The sequence below is a fragment of the Cherax quadricarinatus genome, chromosome 11, assembly GCF_038502225.1.
Source record: "Cherax quadricarinatus isolate ZL_2023a chromosome 11, ASM3850222v1, whole genome shotgun sequence".
In the NCBI taxonomy this organism is placed as follows: domain Eukaryota; kingdom Metazoa; phylum Arthropoda; class Malacostraca; order Decapoda; family Parastacidae; genus Cherax; species Cherax quadricarinatus.
In genome coordinates, this window is record NC_091302.1 from 46,551,287 (window position 1) to 46,578,257 (window position 26,971).

The following is a 26,971-nucleotide window of genomic DNA, read 5'->3' on the forward strand; positions in this document are numbered from 1 at the left end:
ACATTGATGAGAAAACAGACAGTTTGACTCTATCTTGATGCGAGGAATAATAGTGGACATAGGAACAGTTATTTGTAGGTTTTCTGTAAATTTTAAATTTGAATTCATTATTACCCTTAATAATTAAAACATCTAGAAAAGGCAATGAGTTATTTTCTTCAAACTCAACAGTAAAGTTTATAGAATGGGCTAAGCTATTTAATTTTCCTAGGAAATGGTGTATATCTACATTTTTGGGCATAAGACACAAAATATCATCAACATATCTGAACCATTTAGCTCTATTAGGGAGGATTGTGTTAAGTAACCTTGTTTCAAAAAATTCCATGTATAGGTTACTAAGAACAGGTGAAAGAGGATTTCCCATTGCCATACCAAACTTCTGAGTGTAAAACTTATCATTAAATACAAATTTTGCATCAACAATGCAAAGTTTAATAAGTTTAATGATAGTAGAAACTGGCAATGGTAAATCATAGTTAACGAGTTCTTCAGATAAGAAACTTAATAAATCATCAACAGGAACTTTCGTAAACAAGGAAGTAACATCAAAACTAACCATGTTAAAATCATTTAAGTCAGTCAAGGAGCTTAATTTATCAACCAAGTCTATGTTGTTTTTAACATTAAAGTTAGAAATTTTGCCAACAATAGGGCTCAAAATATCAACAAGCCATTTGGATAATTTATATGAAACTGACCCTATGGAGCTAATAATTGGTCTGACTGGATTCCCTGGTTTGTGTGTTTTTATTAGTCCATACATGTAAGGCAAAGATGGATTAGTGGAAGTAAATTGTTTGACTAATTCATCTTTGCCTTTCAGTAGAAGTTTTGTTGTTTTATTGAAATTGCTGTTAACGGTTTCTAGGGGATTTTTCCTAAGTTTAGAATAGGTTTCAGTATCATCTAAGAGATTATTCATTTTTTCTTGGTAATCATTTTCTTTCATAATTACTATTGCATTTATTTTGTCTGCTTTAGTAAGGCGCAAATTTTTATTGTTATTAAGTGTATCATAAGACTTAAAGAATCTTTGAGGGCAATTGGGAATGTTTGGTTTTAACATAGAGCTATATACCATTCCTTTACTAATATTAATTTCATCAGAGGATAAATCAACTTGGTTGATATGCCTTCTCTTCTTAAGACTTTTAATATTAAAGTTGTATTCAAAAATCTTGATACAGTAAAAAAAACTTTTGATAAAGAATTCCCCCCAAAATGCTGATGGATGTGTCTATAAGATTCCTTGTAAAATTTGCGATAAAGTTTATTACGGTCAAACTGGTAAAAATCTCGAACTAAGATTAAAACAACATAAATATAGCATTAGAACTGGACAAGATTCCAATGCTCTATTTATTCATGTAAGAGATTTTAACCATCCAATTGATTTTCAAAAAGTTGAGAAAGTAGTATCAAGCAAGTCCATGGTCGACAGGAATATAATTGAATCTTGTTTCATAAAAAGCAGTTTTGACAATAATATGAATATTTCCTTTGGTTTATATAAATTAGATCCATTTATAATTAATAGAATTTGGGAAGAATTTAATAATACACTGGACAAATAATCTTTAAAATTTCTTATTTCTTGGGTAGAATAGTTTGTGAGGTGAGTTGTGCCAAGGACCTATCCAAGTTGGGTCGGCGCGCGTCAGATGTTTAAACCGTTGTGGTATCTGATAGTGAGGTGCCGGCCAGACCCCTTATATAGCTTCCTTGGATGCTTTACTTTCATAGTTCCTTGATAATGTGAGTAGTCACGAAAGCGCTTGGAATTTATTCTTTCAGAGTGGTTGTTTTGCATATATATATATATATATATATATATATATATATATATATATATATATATATATATATATATATATATATATATATATATTATTTTTTTATTTTTTTTATTATCACACTGGCCGATTCCCACCAAGGCAGGGTGACCCGAAAAAGAAAAACTTTCACCATCATTCACTCCATCACTGTCTTGCCAGAAGGGTGCTTTACACTACAGTTTTGGAGTGGTTGGTGCAATTATTTAATAAATGTATGGAAGAGGGTAAGGTACCTAGGGATTGGCAGAGAGCATGCATAGTTCCTTTGTATAAAGGCAAAGGGGATAAAAGAGAGTGCAAAAATTATAGGGGGATAAGTCTGTTGAGTGTACCTGGTAAAGTGTATGGTAGAGTTATAATTGAAAGAATTAAGAGTAAGACGGAGAATAGGATAGCAGATGAACAAGGAGGCTTTAGGAAAGGTAGGGGGTGTGTGGACCAGGTGTTTACAGTGAAACATATAAGTGAACAGTATTTAGATAAGGCTAAAGAGGTCTTTGTGGCATTTATGGATTTGGAAAAGGCGTATGACAGGGTGGATAGGGGGGGCAATGTGGCAGATGTTGCAAGTGTATGGTGTAGGAGGTAGGTTACTGAAAGCAGTGAAGAGTTTTTACGAGGACAGTGAGGCTCAAGTTAGAGTATGTAGGAAAGAGGGAAATTTTTTCCCAGTAAAAGTAGGCCTTAGACAAGGATGTGTGATGTCACCGTGGTTGTTTAATATATTTATAGATGGGGTTGTAAGAGAAGTAAATGCGAGGGTCTTGGCAAGAGGCGTGGAGTTAAAAGATAAAGAATCACACACAAAGTGGGAGTTGTCACAGCTGCTCTTTGCTGATGACACTGTGCTCTTGGGTGATTCTGAAGAGAAGCTGCAGAGATTGGTGGATGAATTTGGTAGGGTGTGCAAAAGAAGAAAATTAAAGGTGAATACAGGAAAGAGTAAGGTTATGAGGATAACAAAAAGATTAGGTGATGAAAGATTGAATATCAGATTGGAGGGAGAGAGTATGGAGGAGGTGAACGTATTCAGATATTTGGGAGTGGACGTGTCAGCGGATGGGTCTATGAAAGATGAGGTGAATCATAGAATTGATGAGGGAAAAAGAGTGAGTGGTGCACTTAGGAGTCTGTGGAGACAAAGAACTTTGTCCTTGGAGGCAAAGAGGGGAATGTATGAGAGTATAGTTTTACCAACGCTCTTATATGGGTGTGAAGCGTGGGTGATGAATGTTGCAGCGAGGAGAAGGCTGGAGGCAGTGGAGATGTCATGTCTGAGGGCAATGTGTTGTGTGAATATAATGCAGAGAATTCGTAGTTTGGAAGTTAGGAGGAGGTGCGGGATTACCAAAACTGTTGTCCAGAGGGCTGAGGAAGGGTTGTTGAGGTGGTTCGGACATGTAGAGAGAATGGAGCGAAACAGAATGACTTCAAGAGTGTATCAGTCTGTAGTGGAAGGAAGGCGGGGTAGGGGTCGGCCTAGGAAGGGTTGGAGGGAGGGGGTAAAGGAGGTTTTGTGTGCGAGGGGCTTGGACTTCCAGCAGGCATGCGTGAGCGTGTTTGATAGGAGTGAATGGAGACAAATGGTTTTTAATACTTGACGTGCTGTTGGAGTGTGAGCAAAGTAACATTTATGAAGGGATTCAGGGAAACCGGCAGGCCGGACTTGAGTCCTGGAGATGGGAAGTACAGTGCCTGCACTCTGAAGGAGGGGTGTTAATGTTGCAGTTTAAAAACTGTAGTGTAAAGCACCCTTCTGGCAAGACAGTGATGGAGTGAATGATGCTGAAAGTTTTTCTTTTTCGGGCCACCCTGCCTTGGTGGGAATCGGCCAGTGTGATAATAAAAAAATAAAAATTAACACCCCTCCTTCAGAGTGCAGGCACTGTACTTCCCACCTCCAGGACTCAAGTCCGGCCTGCCGGTTTCCCTGAACCCCTTCATAAATGTTACTTTGCTCACACTCCAACAGCACGTCAAGTATTAAAAACCATTTGTCTCCATTCACTCCTATCAAACACGCTCACGCATGCCTGCTGGAAGTCCAAGCCCCTCACACACAAAACCTCCTTTACCCCCTCTCTCCAACCTTTCCTAGGCCGACCCCTACCCCGCCTTCCTTCCACTACAGACTGATACACTCTTGAAGTCATTCTGTTTCGCTCCATTCTCTCTACATGTCCGAACCACCTCAATAACCCTTCCTCAGCCCTCTGGACAACAGTTTTGGTAATCCCGCACCTCCTCCTAACTTCCAAACTACGAATTCTCTGCATTATATTCACACCACACATTGCCCTCAGACATGACATCTCCACTGCCTCCAGCCTTCTCCTCGCTGCAACATTCATCACCCATGCTTCACACCCATATAAGAGCGTTGGTAAAACTATACTCTCATACATTCCCCTCTTTGCCTCCAAGGACAAAGTTCTTTGTCTCCACAGACTCCTAAGTGCACCACTCACTCTTTTCCCCTCATCAATTCTATGATTCACCTCATCTTTCATAGACCCATCCGCTGACACGTCCACTCCCAAATATCTGAATACATTCACCTCCTCCATACTCTCTCCCTCCAATCTGATATTCAATCTTTCATCACCTAATCTTTTTGTTATCCTCATAACCTTACTCTTTCCGGTATTCACCTTTAATTTTCTTCTTTTGAACACCCTACCAAATTCATCCACAAAACTCTGCAACTTCTCTTCAGAATCTCCCAAGAGCACAGTGTCATCAGCAAAGAGCAGCTGTGACAACTCCCACTTTGTGTGTGATTCTTTATCTTTTAACTCCATGCCTCTTGCCAAGACCCTCGCTTTTACTTCTCTTACAACCCCATCTATAAATATATTAAACAACCACGGTGACATCACACATCCTTGTCTAAGGCCTACTTTTACTGGGAAATAATTTCCCTCTTTCCTACATACTCTAACTTGAGCCTCACTATCCTCGTAAAAACTCTTCACTGCTTTCAGTAACCTACCTCCTACACCATACACTTGCAACATCTGCCACATTGCCCCCCTATCCACCCTGTCATACGCCTTTTCCAAATCCATAAATGCCACAAAGACCTCTTTAGCCTTATCTAAATACTGTTCACTTATATGTTTCACTGTAAACACCTGGTCCACACACCCCCTACCTTTCCTAAAGCCTCCTTGTTCATCTGCTATCCTATTCTCCGTCTTACTCTTAATTCTTTCAATAATAACTCTACCATACACTTTACCAGGTATACTCAGCAGACTTATCCCCCTATAATTTTTGCACTCTCTTTTATCCCCTTTGCCTTTATACAAAGGAACTATGCATGCTCTCTGCCAATCCCTAGGTACCTTACCCTCTTCCATACATTTATTAAATATTTGCACCAACCACTCCAAAACTATATCCCCACCTGCTTTTAACATTTCTATCTTTATCCCATCAATCCCGGCTGCCTTACCCCCTTTCATTTTACCTACTGCCTCACAAACTTCCCCCACACTCACAACTGGCTCTTCCTCACTCCTACAAGATGTTATTCCTCCTTGTCCTATACACGAAATCACAGCTTCCCTATCTTCATCAACATTTAACAATTCCTCAAAATATTCCCTCCATCTTCCCAATACCTCTAACTCTCCATTTAATAACTCTCCTCTCCTATTTTTAACTGACAAATCCATTTGTTCTCTAGGCTTTCTTAACTTTTTAATCTCACTCCAAAACTTTTTCTTATTTTCAACAAAATTTGTTGATAACATCTCACCCACTCTCTCATTTGCTCTCTTTTTACATTGCTTCACCACTCTCTTAACCTCTCTCTTTTTCTCCATATACTCTTCCCTCCTTGCATCACTTCTACTTTGTAAAAACTTCTCATATGCTAACTTTTTCTCCCTTACTACTCTCTTTACATCATCATTCCACCAATCGCTCCTCTTCCCTCCCGCACCCACTTTCCTGTAACCACAAACTTCTGCTGAACACTCTAACACTACATTTTTAAACCTACCCCATACCTCTTCGACCCCATTGCCTATGCTCTCATTAGCCCATCTATCCTCCAATAGCTGTTTATATCTTACCCTAACTGCCTCCTCTTTTAGTTTATAAACCTTCACCTCTCTCTTCCCTGATGCTTCTATTCTCCTTGTATCCCATCTACCTTTTACTCTCAGTGTAGCTACAACTAGAAAGTGATCTGATATATCTGTGGCCCCTCTATAAACATGTACATCCTGAAGTCTACTCAACAGTCTTTTATCTACCAATACATAATCCAACAAACTACTGTCATTTCGCCCTACATCATATCTTGTATACTTATTTATCCTCTTTTTCTTAAAATATGTATTACCTATAACTAAACCCCTTTCTATACAAAGTTCAATCAAAGGGCTCCCATTATCATTTACACCTGGCACCCCAAACTTACCTACCACACCCTCTCTAAAAGTTTCTCCTACTTTAGCATTCAGGTCCCCTACCACAATTACTCTCTCACTTGGTTCAAAGGCTCCTATACATTGACTTAACATCTCCCCAAGTCTCTCTCTCTCCTCTGCATTCCTCTCTTCTCCAGGTGCATACACGCTTATTATGACCCACTTCTCGCATCCAACCTTTACTTTAATCCACATAATTCTTGAATTTACACATTCATATTCTCTTTTCTCCTTCCATAACTGATCATTTAACATTACTGCTACCCCTTCCTTTCCTCTAACTCTCTCAGATACTCCAGATTTAATCCCATTTATTTCCCCCCACTGAAACTCCCCTACCCCCTTCAGCTTTGTTTTGCTTACGGCCAGGACATCCAACTTCTTTTCATTCATAACATCAGCAATCATCTGTTTCTTGTCATCCGCACTACATCCACGCACATTTAAGCATCCCAGTTTTATAAAGTTTTTCTTCTTCTCTTTTTTAGTAAATGTCTACAGGAGAAGGGGTTACTAGCCCATTGCTCCCGGCATTTTAGTCGCCTCATATGACACGCATGGCTTACGGAGGAAAGATTCTTTTCCACTTCCCCATGGACAATAGAAGAAATAAAGAAGAACAAGAGCTATTTAGAAAAAGGAGAAAAACCTAGATGTATGTATATATATATGCATGTGCGTGTCTGTGAAGTGTGACCAAAGTGTAAGTAGGAGTAGCAAGATATCCCTGTTATCTAGCGTGTTTATAAGACAGAAAATATATATATATATTTATATATATATATATATATATATATATATATATATATATATATATATATATATATATATATATATATATATATATATATATATAACAACCCTATATATAAACTATATATATATATATATATATATATATATATATATATATATATATATACAGACTATATATATATATATATATAGACCCATCCGCTGATATATATATATATATATATATATATATATATATATATATATATATATATATATATATATATATATATATATATATATATATATATATAAACAACCACGGTATATAAGGCCTATATATATATATATATATATATAACCTATATATATATATATATATAATATATATATAATATATATATATATATATAATATATATATATATATATAATATGCATGCACGCATGCATGCTTGTACATGTTTGTGTAGTGTGACCTAAGAGTAAGCAGAAGTAGCAAGACGTACCTGAAATCTTGCATGTTTATGAGAGAAAAAAGGACACCAGCAATCCTTTTTTTCTGTCTCATAAACATGCAAGATTTCAGGTACGTCTTGCTACTTCTTCTTACACTTAGGTCACACTACACATACATGTACAAGCATATATATACACACGCCTCTGGGTTTTCTTCTATTTTCTTTCTAGTTTTTGTTCCCGTTTATTTCCTTTTATCTGCATGGGGAAGTGGAACAGAATTCTTCCTCCATAAGCCATGCGTGTTGTAAGAGGCGACTAAAATGCCGGAAGCAAGGGGCTAGTAATCCCTCTCCTGTACAAATTACTAAATTTAAGAAGAAAAACTTTCGTTTTTCTTTTTGGGCCACCCTGCCTTGGTGGGATATGGCCGGTTTGTTGGGGGGGGAAAAAAAAAAAGCAAGATTTCAGGAACATCTTGCTACTTTTACCTACACTTAGAGTACACTACACATGCATGTACATGTTTATGTATACACACTCATCTCAGTTTTCTTTGATTTTATCTTAATAGTTATTGTTCTTATTGTTTTTCCTTTCATATCCATGGGGAAAACGGAATAAGAATCTTTCCTCTGTAACCCATGTGTGTTGTAAAAGTCAACTAAAATGCAGGGACCAATGGGCTAATAACCCCTCTTCCCATATAACTTACTAAAAAGAAAAAGAAGAAAACCGTCAAAGTGGGATTTTGAATGTGCGTGGTTGTTGTGCGAAGGATAAGAAAGAGATGATTGTGGATGTTATGAATGAAAAGAAGCTGGATGTCCTGGTTTTAAGTGAAACAAAGCTGAAGAGGGTAGGAGAGTTTCAGTGGGGATAAATATATGGGATTAGGTCAGGGGTTTCTAATAGAATTAGAGCTAACGAAGGAGTAGCAATAATTTTGAAAGATAAGTTATGGCAGGAGAAGAGGGAATATAAATGTATAAATTCAAGGATTATGTGGAGTAAAATAAGGGTTGGATGTGAAAAGTGGGCTATAGTAAGTGTTTATGCACCTGGGGAAGAGATAAGTGTTGAAGAGAGATAGAGAGATTTTGGGAAATGTTGAGTGAGTGTGTGGGGAGTTTTGAACCAAGAGAGTACTTGTGGTTGGAGATCTTAATGCTAAAGTGGCTAAAAATGTTGTGGAGAGAGTAGTAGGTAAATTTGAGGTGCCAGGGGCAAATGAAAATGGGGAGCCTTTTATTGAACTATGCGTAAAAAGAGGTTTCGTAGTATGTAATACACATTTTATGAAAAAGAGGATAAATAAGTATACAAGATATGATACAGCAGGTGAAAGTAGTTTGTTAGATTATGTATTGGTGGATAAAAGGTTGATGGGTAGGCTTCAGGATGCGCATGTTCATAAAGGGGCAACAGATATATCGGATCATTATTTAGTTGTAGCTAGAGAGTAAGAGGCAGATGGGACAAAAGGAATATAGCAAGTAAGAGAGAGGTGAAAGCGTATAAACTAAGGGAGGAGCAAGTTCGGGTGAGATATAAGCAGCTATTGGCAGAAAGATGGGCTAGTGTAAGTATAGGTAGCTGGGGGGGTGGGGGGTTGAAGAGGGAGGGGATAGTTTTAAAAATGCGTATTAGAATGTAATGCAGGAGTTTGTGGCTATAGGAGGGTAGGTGCAGAAGGAAACACGAGTGATTGGTGGAATGATGAAGTAAAGGATGTGATAAAAGAGAAAAGGGGAGCCTGTGAGAGGTTTTTACAAAGCAGAAATGATATAAGAAGGGCAGAGTATATGGAGAGTAAAAGAAAGGTGAAGAGAGTGGTGAGAGAGTGCAAAAGGAAAGCAAATGACAGTGTGGGAGAGGCAATGTTAAAAAATTTTGCTGAAAATAAGAAAAAAATTTTGGAGTGAGATAATCAAGAAAGCCTAGGGAATGCAGGGATTTGTCTGTTAAAAACAGAGTAGGGGAGTTAGTTGAGGGGGAACTGGAGGTATTGGGTAGATGGAGGGAATATTTTGAGAAACTTTTAAAGGAGGCAGCAATTTCATGCATTGTCCAGGGAGGTATAACGTCTTTTAGGAGTTAAGAAGAGCAGGATGTGAGTGTGGGGGAGGTACATGAATGAAAAGGTGTAAAGCAGCTGGAACGGACAGGATCACGACAGAAATGTTTACAGCAGGGAGTATATAGTGTTGGAGTGGTTGGTGTTTATGTTCAATAAATGTATGAAAGAGGGGAAGGTACCTAGGGATTGGCAGAGAGCATGCATAGTTATTTTATATAAAGGGAAGGGGGACAAAAGAGACTAAAAATTATAGGGGAATATGTTTACTGAGTATACCAAGCAAAGTATAAGGTAGGGTTATTATTGAAAAAATTATAAGTATGACAAAGAATAGAATTGTAGATGAGCAAGGAGGCTTTAGAGTGGGTAGGTGATGTATAGATCAAGTGTTTACATTGAAGTATATATGTGAACAGTATTTAGATAAAGGTAAGGAAGTTTTTGTTGCATTTATGGATTTAGAAAAGGCATATCATAGAGTTGTAGGTAGTAGGTTGGTAAACAGCACCCGCCCAGGGAGGTACTACCGTCCTGCCAAGTGAGTTTTACATGATGGTAGGATTGCTGGTGTCTTTTGTCTGTCTCATAAACATGCAAGATTTCAGGTACATCTGGCTACCTCTACTTGCACTTAGGTCACACTACACATACATGTACAAGCATATATATACACACACCCCTCTGGGTTTTCTTCTATTTTCTTTCTAGTCCTTATTCTTGTTTATTTCCTCTTACCTCCATGGGGAAGTGGAACAGAATTTTTCCTCCGTAAGCCATGTGTGTTGTAAGAGGTGACTAAAATGCTGGGAGCAAAGGGCTAGTAACCCCTTCTCCTGTATATAGTATTACTAAATGTAAAAGGTGAAACTTTCGTTATTCCTTTTGGGCCACCCCGCCTCGGTGGGACACAGCCGGTGTGTTGAAAGAAAGAAAGATGGTAGGATTGCTGGTGTCCTTTTTTTCTGTCTCATAAACATGCAAGGTTTCAGGTACGTCTTGTTACTTCTACTTACACTTAGGTCACACTGCACATACATATACAAGCATATATATACACACCCCTCTGGGTTTTCTGCTAATTTCTTTCTAGTTCTTGTTCTTGTGTATTTCCTCTTATCTCCATGGGGAAGTGGAACAGAATTCTTCCACCATAAGCCATGCGTGTTGTAAGAGGTGCCTAAAATGCCGGGGGCAAGGGGCTAATAACCCCTTCTCTTGTATAAATAACTAAATTTAAAAAGAGAAACTTTTTTTTTTTTTTTTTGGAGCCACCCTACCTTGGTGGGAAACGGCCGGTTTGTTAAACAAACAAAAAAAATATATGATACAGTGGATAGGGGAGCAATGTGGCAGATGTTGCAAGTGTATGGAATAGGTAGTAAGCTACTAAATGCTGTGAAGAGTTTTTATGAGGATAGTGTGGCTCAGGTTAGGGTGTGTAGGAGAGAGGGAGACTACTTCCCGGTAAAAGTAGGTCTTAGACAGGGATGTGAAATGTCACTATGGTTGTTTAAAATATGTATTTATAGATGGGGTTGTAAAAGAAGTAAATGCTAGGGTGTTGGGGAGAGGGGGTGGGAATAAATTATGGAGAATGAAATACAAAATGGGAGTTGACACAATTACTTTTTGCTGATGATACTGTGCTTTTGGGAGATTATAAAGAAAAGTTGCAAGGGTTAGGGGATGACTTTCGGAGGGTGTGTAAAGGTAGAAAGTTGAAAGTGAACATAGATAAGAGTAAGGTGATGAGGGTATCAAACGATTTAGATAAAGGAAAATTGGATATCACAGTGGAGAGAGGGAGTATGGAAGAAGTGAATGTTTTCAGATATTTGGGAGTTGACTCGTCAGTGGATGAGTGTTTGAAAGATGAGTTTAACCATAGAACTGATGAAGGAAAAAAGGTGAGTGGTGCATTGAGTTATTTGTGGAGACAAAAAAACGTTATCAATGGAGGCAAAGAAAGGAATGTATGAAAGTATAGTGGTACCAACACTCTTACATGGGTGTGAAGCTTGGGTTGTAAATGTTGCAGCGAGGAGGCGGCTGGAGGCAGTGGAGATGTCCTGTCTAAGGGCAATGTGTGGTATAAATATTATGCAGAGAATTCAGAGTGTGGAAATTAGGAGAAAGCATGGAGTTAATAAAAGTATTAGTCAGAGGGCTGATGAGGGGCTGTTGAGGTGGTTTGGCCATTTAGAGAGAATGGATCAAGGTAGAATGACATGGAGAGCATATAAATCTGTAGGGGAAGGAAGACAGGATAGCGGTCATCCTTGAAAAGGTTGGAGGGAAGGGGTAAAGGAGGTTTTGGGGGCGAGGGGCTTGGACTTTCAGTAAGCGTGTTAGATAGGAGTGAATGGAGACGAATGGTTTTTGGGACCTGATGAGCTGATGGAGTGTGAGCAGGGTAATATTTTGTGAAGGGATTCAGGGAAACCGGTTAGCTGGATTTGATTCCTGGAAAGGGGAAGTCCAATACCTGCACTTTAAAGGAGGGGTTTGGGATATTGGCAGTTTGGAGGGACTTCTAAACTGTCGTATCTGAGCGTCTCTGCAAAGACAGTGATTGTGTATGAGTGATTGTGAAAGTGTTTAATGATGGTTAAAGTATTTTTCTTTCTTTTTGAGTCACCCTGCCTCAGTGGGAAATGGCCAATGTGTTAAAAAAAGATAATAAGATTAAAATTGAATTCAAATTTCTAAAATAAATATTTTTTACCCTTTCAGGGTTGAGAGGCCCTCTCCTAAACTTGTTCTCAGGGTCAAAATTTTTTTTGGAAAAAAAAAAAAAAAATTCTCATGAAAAGTTAGAGAATCTTTACCCGATCATAATGACACTAAAAGTATGAAATTTTGGAAAACTTACGGAATTATGATCTCGCAAAGTTAGCAGTCTCGACAATGTTTACGCATCAGCGATTTCACCCAATTTGAGCCCTATTTTCAGCCAATTCCATTGTATTAGTGGACACAAATCATAATTATTTTGCTAGAACTCCATTTCTTCTATCGAATGAGTACAAGAAACCACCCATTTACTTATTTCAACTATCCAATAAAGTGGTCAGAAATTAGTAATTTCCAAATAGGATCCAGAATAAACAAGACAGACATTCCTGGTACTAAAATAACATTTCCTCTGTTCATTAGTCACGTCCCCAGGCCCCTCTTACATCTCTTTTGCTTTCCACTTTGAATTTTTATTCTCACAAAAAATAGAAGATTTACTGCTATGCAGACTACTGCATTAGTGTAGAAATGGTATAAATAATTTCAGTGCACTTGTGAAAGAATATTAGACTCATCAGTTGGAGTGTATTGGACGTGTGGCATGATTTGTTTACCTTCGAACTTTGGCAAAAATTGAACATTTCTGCTACTTTGAGCTCAATTTCAAGGTACAGTGGACCCCCGGTTCGCGATGCTATCGGTATCCGATAAATCCGGTAACTGATGCATTATATCGCACAAAAATTGCCTCGCTTCCCGATACAAAACCTGGTATGCGATGTGGTTCGTACGAGACGTGTCCATGTGTGGCCTGAACTGCCCCGTGTGTGCCAGTGTTTACAAGCCAGCCAGTGTGTGCGCATCTAAGGATACATTCGGTACATTCCATATTATCACTGTTTTTGGTGCCTGTTTTTGCAAAATAAGTCACCATGGGCCCCAAGAAAGCTCCCAGTGCCAACCCTTCGAGACCAAGGGTGCTAATGACTGTTGAAATGAAGAAAGAGATAATTGCAAAGTACGAAAGTGGAGTGCGTGTGTCGGAGCTGGTCAGGTTGTATAGTAAACCCCAATCAACCATCTCTACTATAGTGAGCAAGAAAATGGCAATCAAGGAAGCTGTTCTTGCAAAAGGTGCAACTGTGATTACGAAACAGTGACCGCAAGTGTTAGAAAATGTTGAGAGACTGTTATTGGTGTGGATAAATGAAAAACACATAGCAGGAGATAGCATCTCTCAAGCAATCATTTGTGAAAAGGCTAGGCAGTTGCATGACGATTTGGTAAAAAAATTGCCTGCAACTAGTGGTGATGTGAGTGAATTTAAGGCCAGCAAAGATTGGTTTGAAAGATTTAAGAATCGTAGTGGTATACATAGTGTGATTAAGCATGGTGAGGCTGCCAGTTCAGACCACAAAGCGGCTGAAAAATATGTGCATGAATTCAAGGAGTACATAGAGGCTGAAGGATTGAAACCTGAACAAGTGTTTAATTGTGACAAAAGAGGCCTGTGTTGGAAGAAATTACCAAGCAGGACCTACATTACTCAGAAGGAAAAGGCACTCCCAGGACATAAGCCTATGAAAGACAGGCTTACTCTGTTGATGTGTTCCAATACCAGTGGTGATTGCAAAGTGAAGCCTTTATTGGTGTATCACTCAGAAGCTCCCAGAGCATTCAGGCAAAAGAATGTCCTCAAGGCTAATTTGTGTGTGCTGTGGAGGGAAAACAGTAAGGCATGGGTCACTAGGGACTTTTTCTATGACTGGTTACACCATGCATTTGCCTCCAGTGTGAAAAATTACCTAATTGAAAAGAAATTAGACCTTAAGTGCCTCCTGGTATTAGACAATGCCCCTGGTCATCCTGCAGACTTGTCAGAGCGACTTTGTGGGGACATGAGTTTCATTAAGGTCAAGTTTTTGCCTCCTAATACCACTCCTCTCCTGCAGCCCATGGACCAGCAGGTCATTTCCAACTTCAAGAAACTGTACACAAAAGCTATGTTTGAAAGGTGGTTTGAAGTGACCACAGAAACTCAATTGACTCTAAAGGAGTTTTGGAAGGATCACTTTACTATCCTCAATTGTGTAAAACTTACAGGTAAGGCTTGGGAGGGAGTGACTAAGAGGACCTTGAACTCTGCCTGGAAAAGACTGTGGCCAGAATGTGTAGACAAAAGGGATTTCGAAGGGTTTGAGGCTAACCCTGAGAGGATTATGCCAGTTGAGGAATCCATTGTGGCATTGGGAAAGTCCTTGGGGTTGGAGGTTAGTGGGGAGGATGTGGAAGAGTTGGTGGAGGAGGACAATGAAGAACTAACCACTGATGAGCTGCTAGATCAACTTCAACAGCAAGAGGCCACACCTGAGGAAATTGCTTCGGAGGAGGGGAGAGAGAAATTGAAGAAGTTGCCTACTTCAAAGATTAAGGAAATCTGTGCAAAGTGGCTTGAGGTGCAAACCTTCATGGATGAAAATCACCCTCAGACAGCTATTGCAAGCCATGCTGGTGACTATTACACTGACAATGTTGTGAACCACTTTAGGAAAGTCATAAAGAAACAAGAGGTACAGGCCTCTATGGACAGATATGTTGTGCGACAGAGGTCCAGTGACTCTCAACCTGGTCCTAGTGGCATTAAAAGAAGAAGGGAAGTAACCCCAGAAAAGGACTTGCTACCTCAAGTCCTATTGGAGGGGGATTCCCCTTCTAAATGCTAACACCATCCACACTCTTCCCTCCTCCCATCCCATCAATCATCACCAGATCTTCATTAAAGGTAAGTGTCAATTATTCTTTCGTTATTTATTGTTATTTATTGTTATTGTTGTTATTGTAATTACTATTCTATTGCATTAAACTTAATATTTCATGTGGTAAAAGTTTTTTTTTTCATACTTTTGGGTGTCTTGCACGGATTAATTTGATTTCCATTATTTCTTATGGGGAAAATTGATTCGCTTTCCGATATTTTTGGTTTACGATGAGCTCTCAGGAATGGATTAGTATCGCGAACCGGAGGTCCACTGTACTTTTCATTGTAAAACCAATCAAAATCATCTCAATTTCTGTAATATGTCTTCCATTCTATAAAATGAGACCAGGAAAACTAGAATACAACCATAAATACCATATGAAAATACAGTGCAAAGTCGCTGTTTTAAACCAAAAACACGGTCAAAGCTTTTTTTTTCTCATTACGCACTTGTGTGCTGTAGGATTTTTTTATACTGTGCACAGTGACCACAAAGACCCATTCTTTCATATGTAGGCCTACCAGCTTTCTCTCGCTAGATTTGAAGGTGCTAGAATTTACGCGTACTAGTACGTCAATAACCCTGGTGCGTAAGCCGTACTAGTACGTCGGAAACCCTGAAAGGGTTAAATTAAATATATTTAAAAATGTTACTGTGTAAGAAAGATTTACTTACCACATATAAAGCAAGAATTTTTCAGTATTTCTTCTGAATTTTGCTTTTCACTTCTGAGATCGGCAAAGGTGTCAATAATAACACCAAAGATGAGGTTCAATACAATGATGATGACGACGAAGAAGAACAGAAGATCATAGATGACACGGGGAGCAAACAAGCTTTCCTATAATAAGATAAACACTAATTTTGGAATCATAAAATATAATGTATGAATTATGAAAATTAAAAACCACAATTTAAGAAACCCTTATTTAATGGACTTTGGATTTAACATACAAGCTCTGTGTCCAGATAACATTCAGAAAAAACAGACTTTGGATTTAACATACAAGCTCTGTGTCCAGATAACATTCAGAAAAAACAAAGTCTACTAAATTCGGAACTGTTCATTAATTTTTACAGTCCGCTGGCTAAATTAATTTAAGATTTGATGGACTCTTGCCTGTTAAATCAATTGTGCATTATTTTTACACACCATTACAAATTAAATAGACAAAGTCCATTAAATCCAGAATTACCTGTTATTATTGCAGTCTGTTAAGTAAAATTATGTCTGGATTTAACTGACTTAGTCCTCTAAATTAAAAAAAATTGTGTCGCTTTTTTTTTTTTTAACAAGTCGGCTGTCTCCCACTGAGGTAGGATGACACAAAAAGAAAGAAAATCCCCAAAAAGGAAATACTTTCATCATCATTCAACACTTTCACCTCACTCATACATAATCACTGTCTTTGCTGAGGCACCCAAATACAACAGTTTAGAAGCATATATAAAGATATATAACATAACCCTCCAAACTGCCAATATCCCAAACCCCTCTTTTAAAGTGCAGGCATTGTACTTCCCATTTCCAGTACTCAAGTTATTTTTTATTATCACACTGGCCGATTCCCACCAAGGCAGGGTGGCCCAAAAAAGAAAAACTTTCACCATCATTCACTCCAGTACTCAAGTCCGGCTTATAAAAATAACCGGTTTCCCTTAATCCCTTCACTGAATATTACCCTGCTCACACTCCAACAGCTCGTCAGGTCTCAAAAACCATTCATCTCCATTCACTCCATGCTTGCTGGAAGTCCAAGCCCCTCGCCACAAAACTTCCTTTACCCCCTCCCTCCAACCTTTTCAAGGACGACCCCTACTCCGCTTTCCTTCCCCTACAGACTTATACGCTCTCCATGTCATTCTACTTTGATTACACTGTTATGATGTAAAAATATTATCATAATTTGGATTTAACAAACAATCAGCATTAATGGACACCTCCCTGCTCCATCAGTCCAGTAACCTCTGAGGGTTCACCTTACAGAGGAACCCTTTGCCAGAAAAAAGCCATTTGAAGTGCTTGAAATGTGATACTGTGTAACAGCATTCCATATTATTATTATAATGAAGCACTAAGCTTACAGGGGTCATACATATATAGCATTGAGAGACTGAAAGGCAGCTGTGTTTAATCCAAGGGAAGAACATGCCCAATTCTTTGGAGCAAGAGCCCCTCACCACCATCACAGTACCTACCTTGAAGGGGATTTTCTAATTAAATATACAGTAGAACCCCCATATTCACTGATTCGGTGAATTCAGTTATCCACGGTTTACTGTAGCTCAAACATACTTCTTAATTCTGCATAATAATGGCCCCAAAGAGAAAAAGTCAAGAAACTGGCAGTTCTTCAAAGCCTCAGAGAAGCCGTGAAGTGCTTCTCATCAGTGAAAAAGTGACAATTCTCCACTTATTGTGCATAATTTATCAATTAAATTTTATAATAGCTATGTAAAGGACTTATATGTAGGGTTTGCTACTATCTGTGGTTTCAGTATCCATGGCAGGTCCTTGGAATGCATCTCCCGTGGAAACGGGGGTCCTACTGTATTAACATTTAGTTCTTTGGTATAAAAGTTAAATTCATACAATAAATCTATAAACATATTGTACAATATATCAATGCAAATTATATTCCCAAATGTATTTTTAAAGGCTCTTTAATACAAAACTGGAGTCATTACTAAATATATTTAAAATGGTGTTTTATTGGCATACTAGATCACATGTGATGCTAGCAGACAAAAACATAATTAATGTATCTGAAGTTTGCATATTCACAGCAAAAATTTATTTTTATAATGTATGGCAAAGATTTGAAGAAAATAATAAAGATATGAAAAGTGTGTGCATTTAATCATGCTCTACAGGATTGCTCTTCAGCAGTTTGCTAAAACAAAGCACAATCACAGATCACCAAAATTATTGCAAAGTCACTGTATGTAATGAACATGAGTTCAGAGCCCTACGGAGGCACAAAAAACTATTACTTGACATGCTGAACATTATGCACAAAAGAATATGGTTGTATGCTTTAGAACTTTGGGAGGAGAGTTAAAAAGAGCCTTTAGAGTGAGACATGCAGGCAATTAGATAACTTACTTTATTTGATGGAGGCCGCAAAATGTCTCCAATGCCCCCTCCACTTCGAAGTCCATGATTGAGCGTGGTTACTATACACATAAGAAGAGTTGAGCAGGCTTCTTCCTTTGCATCCTCAACTTCAGCCATTACTTCTTTTGTTATACCTTCAACAACTGTAAGCAAAAGGTGAATAAAGTTTAAATAATTAGAGAACATAAAAAATAATCAAATCCACAATTTAAAGTTCTCAAAAAGAGTTTAAAATATAAATTTCATCAAAATGTTTAAGTTGTTAGAATTAATACAACGAAAAATTCTATAACTCACGGTCTCTTAGATCCAGGACATGATGATCATCTTGTGTGCAGTCTACCCCAACCTCACATGTTTCCAATTCCTTTTGTCTAACAGACAAGGAAGTTGAGACGTAATTTTCAACACGCTTGTTAATGTGACTTTGAATTGTATCTGAAATTTGTTAGTAAATCTAATTAGTGATGAAACAGCAGTCAAAAACCTTAATTATGATATAAGTTCATATATATCATACAGAATTCTGTAAACAATTTATGACACCCATATCTGAGAAATCAAAAGTTGAGCAAAAAAAAATACCTACCCCAATCAATATCATTATCGGTAACATCCACTATAAAATCATTCCTGAAGAACATGTAACCAATGATGGAGAACATATACACCAATATGAGGGCCAATGCTGCTGTCAGGACGATGGACCAGCCATTGCGTGTTACTGACCTCATCACATTCAGTAAGGTTTCCTCTCGATATACCACATCAAAGAGCTACAGAAATAAAGAAAATTAAAAATTCATGCATATACTGATAGATCAAATCAGCAATAAAAATTATATTAATGACTTTATATACCTGTCCCTGTCTCCTCACCTCTGAGGAGTGGTAAGACAAGTAGCTTTAAGATTATTATTATATTATGGGGAAGAACTATACCAATAAGGGTTATACAGCAGCTGGAGAACTGGAGAGGTGAGATTAATTAGGTCTAACTTAAGGAAGGGAGAAAAGCTCCAATTCCTTGAATAGAGAGACCATCAATCAAGAGTCCCTTTAGGACATTCACCAAATGCAAGTATGGCACTAATCTGAGAATTTTGTATTATTATTAATATTACAGTATTATCTTTTTTCTTTTTACTTCACTGGTTGTCTCACACCACTGAGAAAGGGTGATTCAAAGGAGAAAGCACACTCACCATCATTCATTAAATCACTGTCTTGCCAGAAGTGTGCTGAGTCACAATTCATATAACTCTCCAACTGCAACATCCCAACCCATCCCTCCAGAGTGATGGCACTATTTTGTACCTCCAGGACTCATGTTCAGCTAACCAATTTCCCTGAACCCTCCATAAATGTTACCTTGCTTACACTCCAACAGCATGTCCATTAAAACAACTCGTCTAAATTCACTCCTATTTAACATGCTCACACAATCCTCTAAAACTTAATGCCTCCTTTTAGGTGTTCCTGGAATGACCCCTTTCCCCCCTCCTACCCCCAAATTTATACACCATCATCCAATCCCTCTTGAAATGTTCAAACCACCTTGCTAATTTTTCCTCAGCTCTCTGAATTATACTCTTGGTGACCCAACACTATCTTTTAATTTCTACACTTCAAACTATTCACATCTCACACTGATCTCTAGCCTCCTTGCTGAAATGTTCAAGCCCATGTCTCACACTCATACAAAAAGTGTTAGTGCCACTATACTCTGGTACATTCCCTTTTGGAAATATGAACACATAAGCAGCATAATGTAATCCTTCCTTGACGTTTCACCCACACAGTGGGCTTTATCAAATCACAAACAGATCTACTTGGGTGAAAGGTACGTGAGTATTTATAGGATGGAGTCAGGTGGAGAATGCTGCATGTGACAATCTTCCGAGTAGGGTGATAGTCTAGGACTTTGGGTAGCTTTAAAAAGAAATTGGACAAGTATATGAGTAGACCTTCTGCAGTGTTCCTCCATTCTTATGTTCTATGTGGGATACCGATGAAGAAGTTTCTTGGCAAGGGGTTCAGCTATGTTACAGAAGCCGTTGTTTTGGTTGAAGTTGTTGGATATACAGATAAGTGATGATTCCAGGATTCTTTGGTATTGAGTGTTGTCTTCTCTGGCGATAAGTCTTGTGTTTCTGGAGTTGATTAAATGGTTGTGTGAATTTCGGTGCTGAACACAGGCATTCCTTGAATCATCAGATCTGCCTGCATACTGGTGGTGTCCTGAAATACGTGTTTGGAGGTCTCTGGACGTTTTGCCCACGTATAATTTGCTGCAGTTGTTATAAAGGATTATGTACATCCCTGCAGAGGATTGAAGCTTGTCCTGCCTATTACTGGTAATGTCCTTGATGGTGGTGGATGTGGAGATAGATACTTGGAATGAGGTACTGGAAAAAATGTTGGAAATGTGTTTGGAAATGGAGTTGGTGGGGAGGACTATGTGTTTATATTTCCATTGTGTCAGTATTTTATACCATTTATTTACATTCCCTATATTGTCTCAACACATCACCTTTCTTTTTCCCCCACCATCAATTCTATGGTTCACCTCTTCTTTCATAGACTCATCTGTTGACATAGCCATTCCCAAATTTCTGAATACATCCACTTCTTCCATGCTCACTCCCTCCAATCTGATATTAAATCTATCATTACCTTGTCTTTTTGTTACCCTCATCATGTTGCTCTTTTTTATGTTCATATTTTAATTTCCTATTCTCACATACCCTCCCAAATCTGTTCACTAACCTTTGTAGCTTTCCTTCAGAATCTCCCAAAAGAATCATGTTCAGCAAAAAGCAATTGTGACAACCCTCACTTTATCATATTAAATATCTTTTAATCCCATCCCACTCCTCAATACCCCAGTATTTACTTCTTTCACAATCCTATCTATAAATATGTTAAGCAACCAATGTGGTGATGTACATTCCTGTCTAAGCACAAATTTCATTGGGAAACAGTCCCTCCCTCCCAAATACATACCCTAACCTGAGCCTCTATCAGCATTAAAAAAAAAAAAATTATTTCAGTAACCTATTTCCTATTCTGTACATACGCAACAATTACCACATGGATTCCCAACCTACTCTATCAAATCCCTATTCTCAATCCATAAGTGCAACATATAAGTCGAGTCAACTCTGTACCTTTACCTAAATACTGCTCACTTGTATACTTCAATGAAACATTTGATCTACACAGCCCTTATCCTTCTTCAATCCTCTCTGTTCCTCTGCAAGTCTACTTTCCATCTTACTCCTAACCTTCAATAATAATTCTTTCTGTACACTTTACCAGTATTCTTTCTTTCTTTCAACACATCGGCTGCATCCCACCGAGGCGGGGTGGCCCAAAAGGAAAAACGAAAGTTTCTCCTTTTACATTTAGTAATATATACAGGAGAAGGGGTTACTAGCCCCTTGCTCCCGGCATTTTAGTTGCCTCTTACAACACGCATGGCTTACGGAGGAAGAATTCTGTTCCACTTTCCCATGGAGATAAGAGGAAATAAAAAAGAACTAGAAAGAAAATAGAAGAAAACCCAGAGGGGTGTGTATACATATGCTTGTACATGTATGTGTAGTGTGACCTAAGTGTAAGTAGAAGTAGCAAGACATACCTGTAATTTTGCATATGTATGAGACAGACAAAAGACACCAGCAATCCTACCATCATGTAAAACAATTACAGGCTTTCGTTTTACATTCACTTGGCAGGACGGTAGTACCTCCCTGGGTGGTTGCTGTATACCAACCTACTACCTACATTTACCAGTATTATTATTATAATTATGATTATTTTTTCAACACAATGGCTGTCTCCCACTGAGGAAGGGTGACCCAAAAAAGAAAGAAACACTTTCAGCATCATCCAACACTTTCACCATCATTCACACATATCCACTGTCTTTGCAGAGGTGCCCAAATACGACAGTTTAGATGTCACTCCAAACAGCCAACATCCCAAACCCCTCCTTTAAAGTGCAGGCACTGTACTTCCCACTTCCAGGACTCAAGTTTGGCTAACCAGTTTCCTTGAATCCCTTCACAAAATATTACCCTGTTCACACTCCAACAGCTTGTCAGGTCCCAAAAACTATTTACCTGGAATTCACTTCTATCTAACATGCTCACACATGGCTGCTGCATGTCCAGGCCAATTGCACACAAAATATCTCTTACCCCATCCCTCCATCCTTTCCTAGGATGACCCCTACCCCTCCTCCCCTCCACTACAGATTTATACACCAAGTCATTCTATTTTGATCCATCCTCTCTCAATGGCCAAACCATCTCAATAACTCCTCTTCAGCCCTCTTGAGTAATACTTTTTTGTGACTCCACACCTCCTAATTCCCACACTACAAATTCTCTGGGTAACATTTACATAATACATTGCCTTTAGACATGAAATCTCCACTGCCTCCAGCCTACATCTTGCTGCAACATTTATAACCCATGCTTCACACTCATATAATAATTATTATTTTTTTTTTCAACAAACCAACCATATCCCACCAAGGCAGGGTGGCCCAAAAAGAAAAACGAAAGTTTCTCTTTTTAAATTTAGTAATTTATACAAGAGAAAGGGTTACTAGCCCCTTGCCCCCGGTATTTTAGTCACCTCTTACAACATGCATTGCTTACGGAGGAAGAATTCTGTTCCACTTCCCCGTGGAGATAAGAGGAAATAAACAAGAACTAGAAAGAAAATAGAAGAAAACCCAGAGGGGTGTGTATATATATGCTTGTATATGTATGTGTAGTGTGACCTAAGTGTAAGTAGAAGTAGCAAGACGTACCTGAAATCTTACGTGTTTATGAAACAGACAAAAATGACACCAGCAATCCTACCATCATGTAAAACAATTACAGGCTTTCGTTTTACACTCACTTGGGAGGACAGTAGTACCTCCCCTGGGTGGTTGCTGTCTACCAACCTACTACCTACAATAATAATAATTATTATTATAATTTTTTGATAATAGCACTGAATGTAAATGATGCATCAAAGACAGAAAGATTAATGAAGTAGAAAACTGGAATATAAACACTTAAGCAGTATAATATGATCCTTTATTGACAGCATTTCACCCATGCAGTGGGCTTTATCAAGTCACAAACAGATCTACCTGGGTAAAAGTTTTTTTTTTTTTATTATCACACCGGCCGATTTCCACCAAGGCAGGGTGGCCCGAAAAAGAAAAACTTTCACCATCATTCACTCCATCACTGTCTTGCCAGAAGGGTGCTTTACACTACAGTTTTTAAACTGCAACATTAACACCCCTCCTTCAGAGTGCAGGCACTGTACTTCCCATCTCCAGGACTCAAGTCCGGCCTGCCGGTTTCCCTGAATCCCTTCATAAATGTTACTTTGCTCACACTCCAACAGCACGTCAAGTATTAAAAACCATTTGTCTCCATTCACTCCTATCAAACACGCTCACGCATGCCTGCTGGAAGTCCAAGCCCCTCGCACACAAAACCTCCTTTACCCCCTCCCTCCAACCCTTCCTAGGCCGACCCCTACCCCGCCTTCCTTCCACTACAGACTGATACACTCTTGAAGTCATTCTGTTTCGCTCCATTCTCTCTACATGTCCGAACCACCTCAACAACCCTTCCTCAGCCCTCTGGACAACAGTTTTGGTAATCCCGCACCTCCTCCTAACTTCCAAACTACGAATTCTCTGCATTATATTCACACCACACATTGCCCTCAGACATGACATCTCCACTGCCTCCAGCCTTCTCCTCGCTGCAACATTCATCACCCACGCTTCACACCCATATAAGAGCGTTGGTAAAACTATACTCTCATACATTCCCCTCTTTGCCTCCAAGGACAAAGTTCTTTGTCTCCACAGACTCCTAAGTGCACCACTCACTCTTTTTCCCTCATCAATTCTATGATTCACCTCATCTTTCATAGACCCATCCGCTGACACGTCCACTCCCAAATATCTGAATACGTTCACCTCCTCCATACTCTCTCCCTCCAATCTGATATTCAATCTTTCATCACCTAATCTTTTTGTTATCCTCATAACCTTACTCTTTCCTGTATTCACCTTTAATTTTCTTCTTTTGCACACCTTACCAAATTCATCCACCAATCTCTGCAACTTCTCTTCAGAATCTCCCAAGAGCACAGTGTCATCAGCAAAGAGCAGCTGTGACAACTCCCACTTTGTGTGTGATTCTTTATCTTTTAACTCCACGCCTCTTGCCAAGACCCTCGCATTTACTTCTCTTACAACCCCATCTATAAATATATTAAACAACCACGGTGACATCACACATCCTTGTCTAAGGCCTACTTTTACTGGGAAAAAATTTCCCTCTTTCCTACATACTCTAACTTGAGCCTCACTATCCTCGTAAAAACTCTTCACTGCTTTCAGTAACCTACCTCCTACACCATACACTTGCAACATCTGCCACATTGCCCCCCTATCCACCCTGTCATACGCCTTTTCCAAATCCATAAATGCCACAAAGACCTCTTTAGCCTTATCTAAATACTGTTCACTTATATGTTTCACTGTAAACACCTGGTCCACACACCCCCTACCTTTCCTAAAGCCTCCTTGTTCATCTGCTATCCTATTCTCCGTCTTACTCTTAATTCTTTCAATTATAACTCTACCATACACTTTACCAGGTACACTCAACAGACTTATCCCCCTATAATTTTTGCACTCTCTTTTATCCCCTTTGCCTTTATACAAAGGAACTATGCATGCTCTCTGCCAATCCCTAGGTACCTTACCCTCTTCCATACATTTATTAAATAATTGCACCAACCACTCCAAAACTATATCCCCACCTGCTTTTAACATTTCTATCTTTATCCCATCAATCCCGGCTGCCTTACCCCCTTTCATTTTACCTACTGCCTCAAGAACTTCCCCCACACTCACAACTGGTACGTGAGTATTTATAGGATAGTGTCAGGTGCAGAATGCTGGTTTAGGTAGAGAATGGTGCATGTGACAGTCTTCCTATAAGGGTGATAGAGTCTAGAACCTTGGGTAGCTTTAAAAAGAGACTGGATAAGTATGTGAGAAGATCTGCAGTGTTCCTCTATTCTTATGTTCTATGTGGGATAGCGATGAATAAGTTTCTTGGCAAGGGGTTCAGCTATGTTATAGAAGCCATTGTTCTGGTTGAAGTTGTTGGATATACAGATAAGTGATGATTCCAGGATTCTTCAGTACTGAGTGTTGTCCTCTCTAGCAACAAGTCTTGCATTTCTGTAGTTGATTAAATGGTTGTGTGAATTTTGGTGTTGAACACAGGCATTCCTTGGATCGTCAGATCTGCCTGCGTACTGGTGTTCTGAAATACGTGTTTGGAGGTCTCTGGATGTTTCGCCGACATATAATTTACGAAACATCCAGAGACCTCCAAACACGTATTTCAGAACATCAGTATGCAGGCAAATCTGACGATCCAAGGAATGCCTGTGTTCAACACCGAAATTCACACAACCATTTAATCAACTACAGAAACACAAGATGTATCACCAGAGAGGACTACACTCAGTACCGAAGAATCCTGGAATCATCACTTATCTGTATATCCAAAAACTTCAACCAGAACAATGGCTTCTATAACATAGCTGAACCCCTTACCAAGAAACTTCATCGCTATTCCACATAGAATGTAAGAATGGAGGAACACTGCAGAAGGTCTACTCATATACTTATCCAATCTCTTTTTAAAGCTACCCAAGGTTCTAGACTCTATCGCCCTTATCGGAAGACTGTCACATGCAGCATTCTCCACCTGAACCAGCATTCTACACCTGATGCCATCCTATAAATACTCACATACCTCTTACCCAGGTAGATCTGTTTGTGACTTGATAAAGCCCACTGCGTGGGCGAAACATTGTCAATAAAGGATCACATTATACTGCTTAAGTGTTTATATTTCCATTGTGTCGGTATTTTATACCATTTAATTCCAAGTAGAAAACTGTTCAAACTACAGTAACTAGCAAAGTGAAATACTGCACTGAATGACAAAAGTCAGTTGTCAAAATATAATTATTATTATTATCACACTGGCCGATTCCCACCAAGGCAGGGTGGCCCGAAAAAGAAAAACTTTCACCATCATTCACTCCATCACTGTCTTGCCAGAAGGGTGCTTTACACTACAGTTTTTAAACTGCAACACATTAACACCCCTCCTTCAGAGTGCAGGCACTGTACTTCCCATCTCCAGGACTCAAGTCCGGCCTGCCGGTTTCCCTGAACCCCTTCATAAATGTTACTTTGCTCACACTCTAACAGCACGTCAAGTATTAAAAACCATTTGTCTCCATTCACTCCTATCAAACATGCTCACGCATGCCTGCTGGAAGTCCAAGCCCCTCGCACACAAAACCTCCTTTACCCCCTCTCTCCAACCTTTCCTAGGCCGACCCCTACTCCGCCTTCCTTCCACTACAGACTGATACACTCTTGAAGTCATTCTGTTTCGCTCCATTCTCTCTACATGTCCGAACCACCTCAACAACCCTTCCTCAGCCCTCTGGACAACAGTTTTGGTAATCCCGCACCTCCTCCTAACTTCCAAACTACGAATTCTCTGCATTTTATTCACACCACACATTGCCCTCAGACATGACATCTCCACTGCCTCCAGCCTTCTCCTCGCTGCAACATTCATCACCCATGCTTCACACCCATATAAGAGCGTTGGTAAAACTATACTCTCATACATTCCCCTCTTTGCCTCCAAGGACAAAGTTCTTTGTCTCCACAGA

At 39.0% G+C, this 26,971-nt stretch overlaps 1 protein-coding gene across 16 annotated transcripts in view; it reads right to left on the reverse strand.

Moving 5' to 3' along the window:
* The window catches only part of Itpr (Inositol 1,4,5,-trisphosphate receptor), a 590,630-nt gene that overhangs the window by 32,096 nt on the left and 531,563 nt on the right, over positions 1-26,971 (reverse strand). For all 16 annotated transcript variants that reach the window (XM_070084086.1, XM_070084085.1, XM_070084080.1 and 13 more), the window contains 4 exons: positions 18,756-18,942; positions 18,464-18,604; positions 18,155-18,309; positions 15,724-15,889 (listed from right to left, as the gene is read on the reverse strand). In XM_070084086.1, coding sequence (XP_069940187.1) covers positions 15,724-15,889; positions 18,155-18,309; positions 18,464-18,604; positions 18,756-18,942 — 649 coding nt within the window. The remainder of the gene's footprint in view (positions 1-15,723; positions 15,890-18,154; positions 18,310-18,463; positions 18,605-18,755; positions 18,943-26,971) is intronic.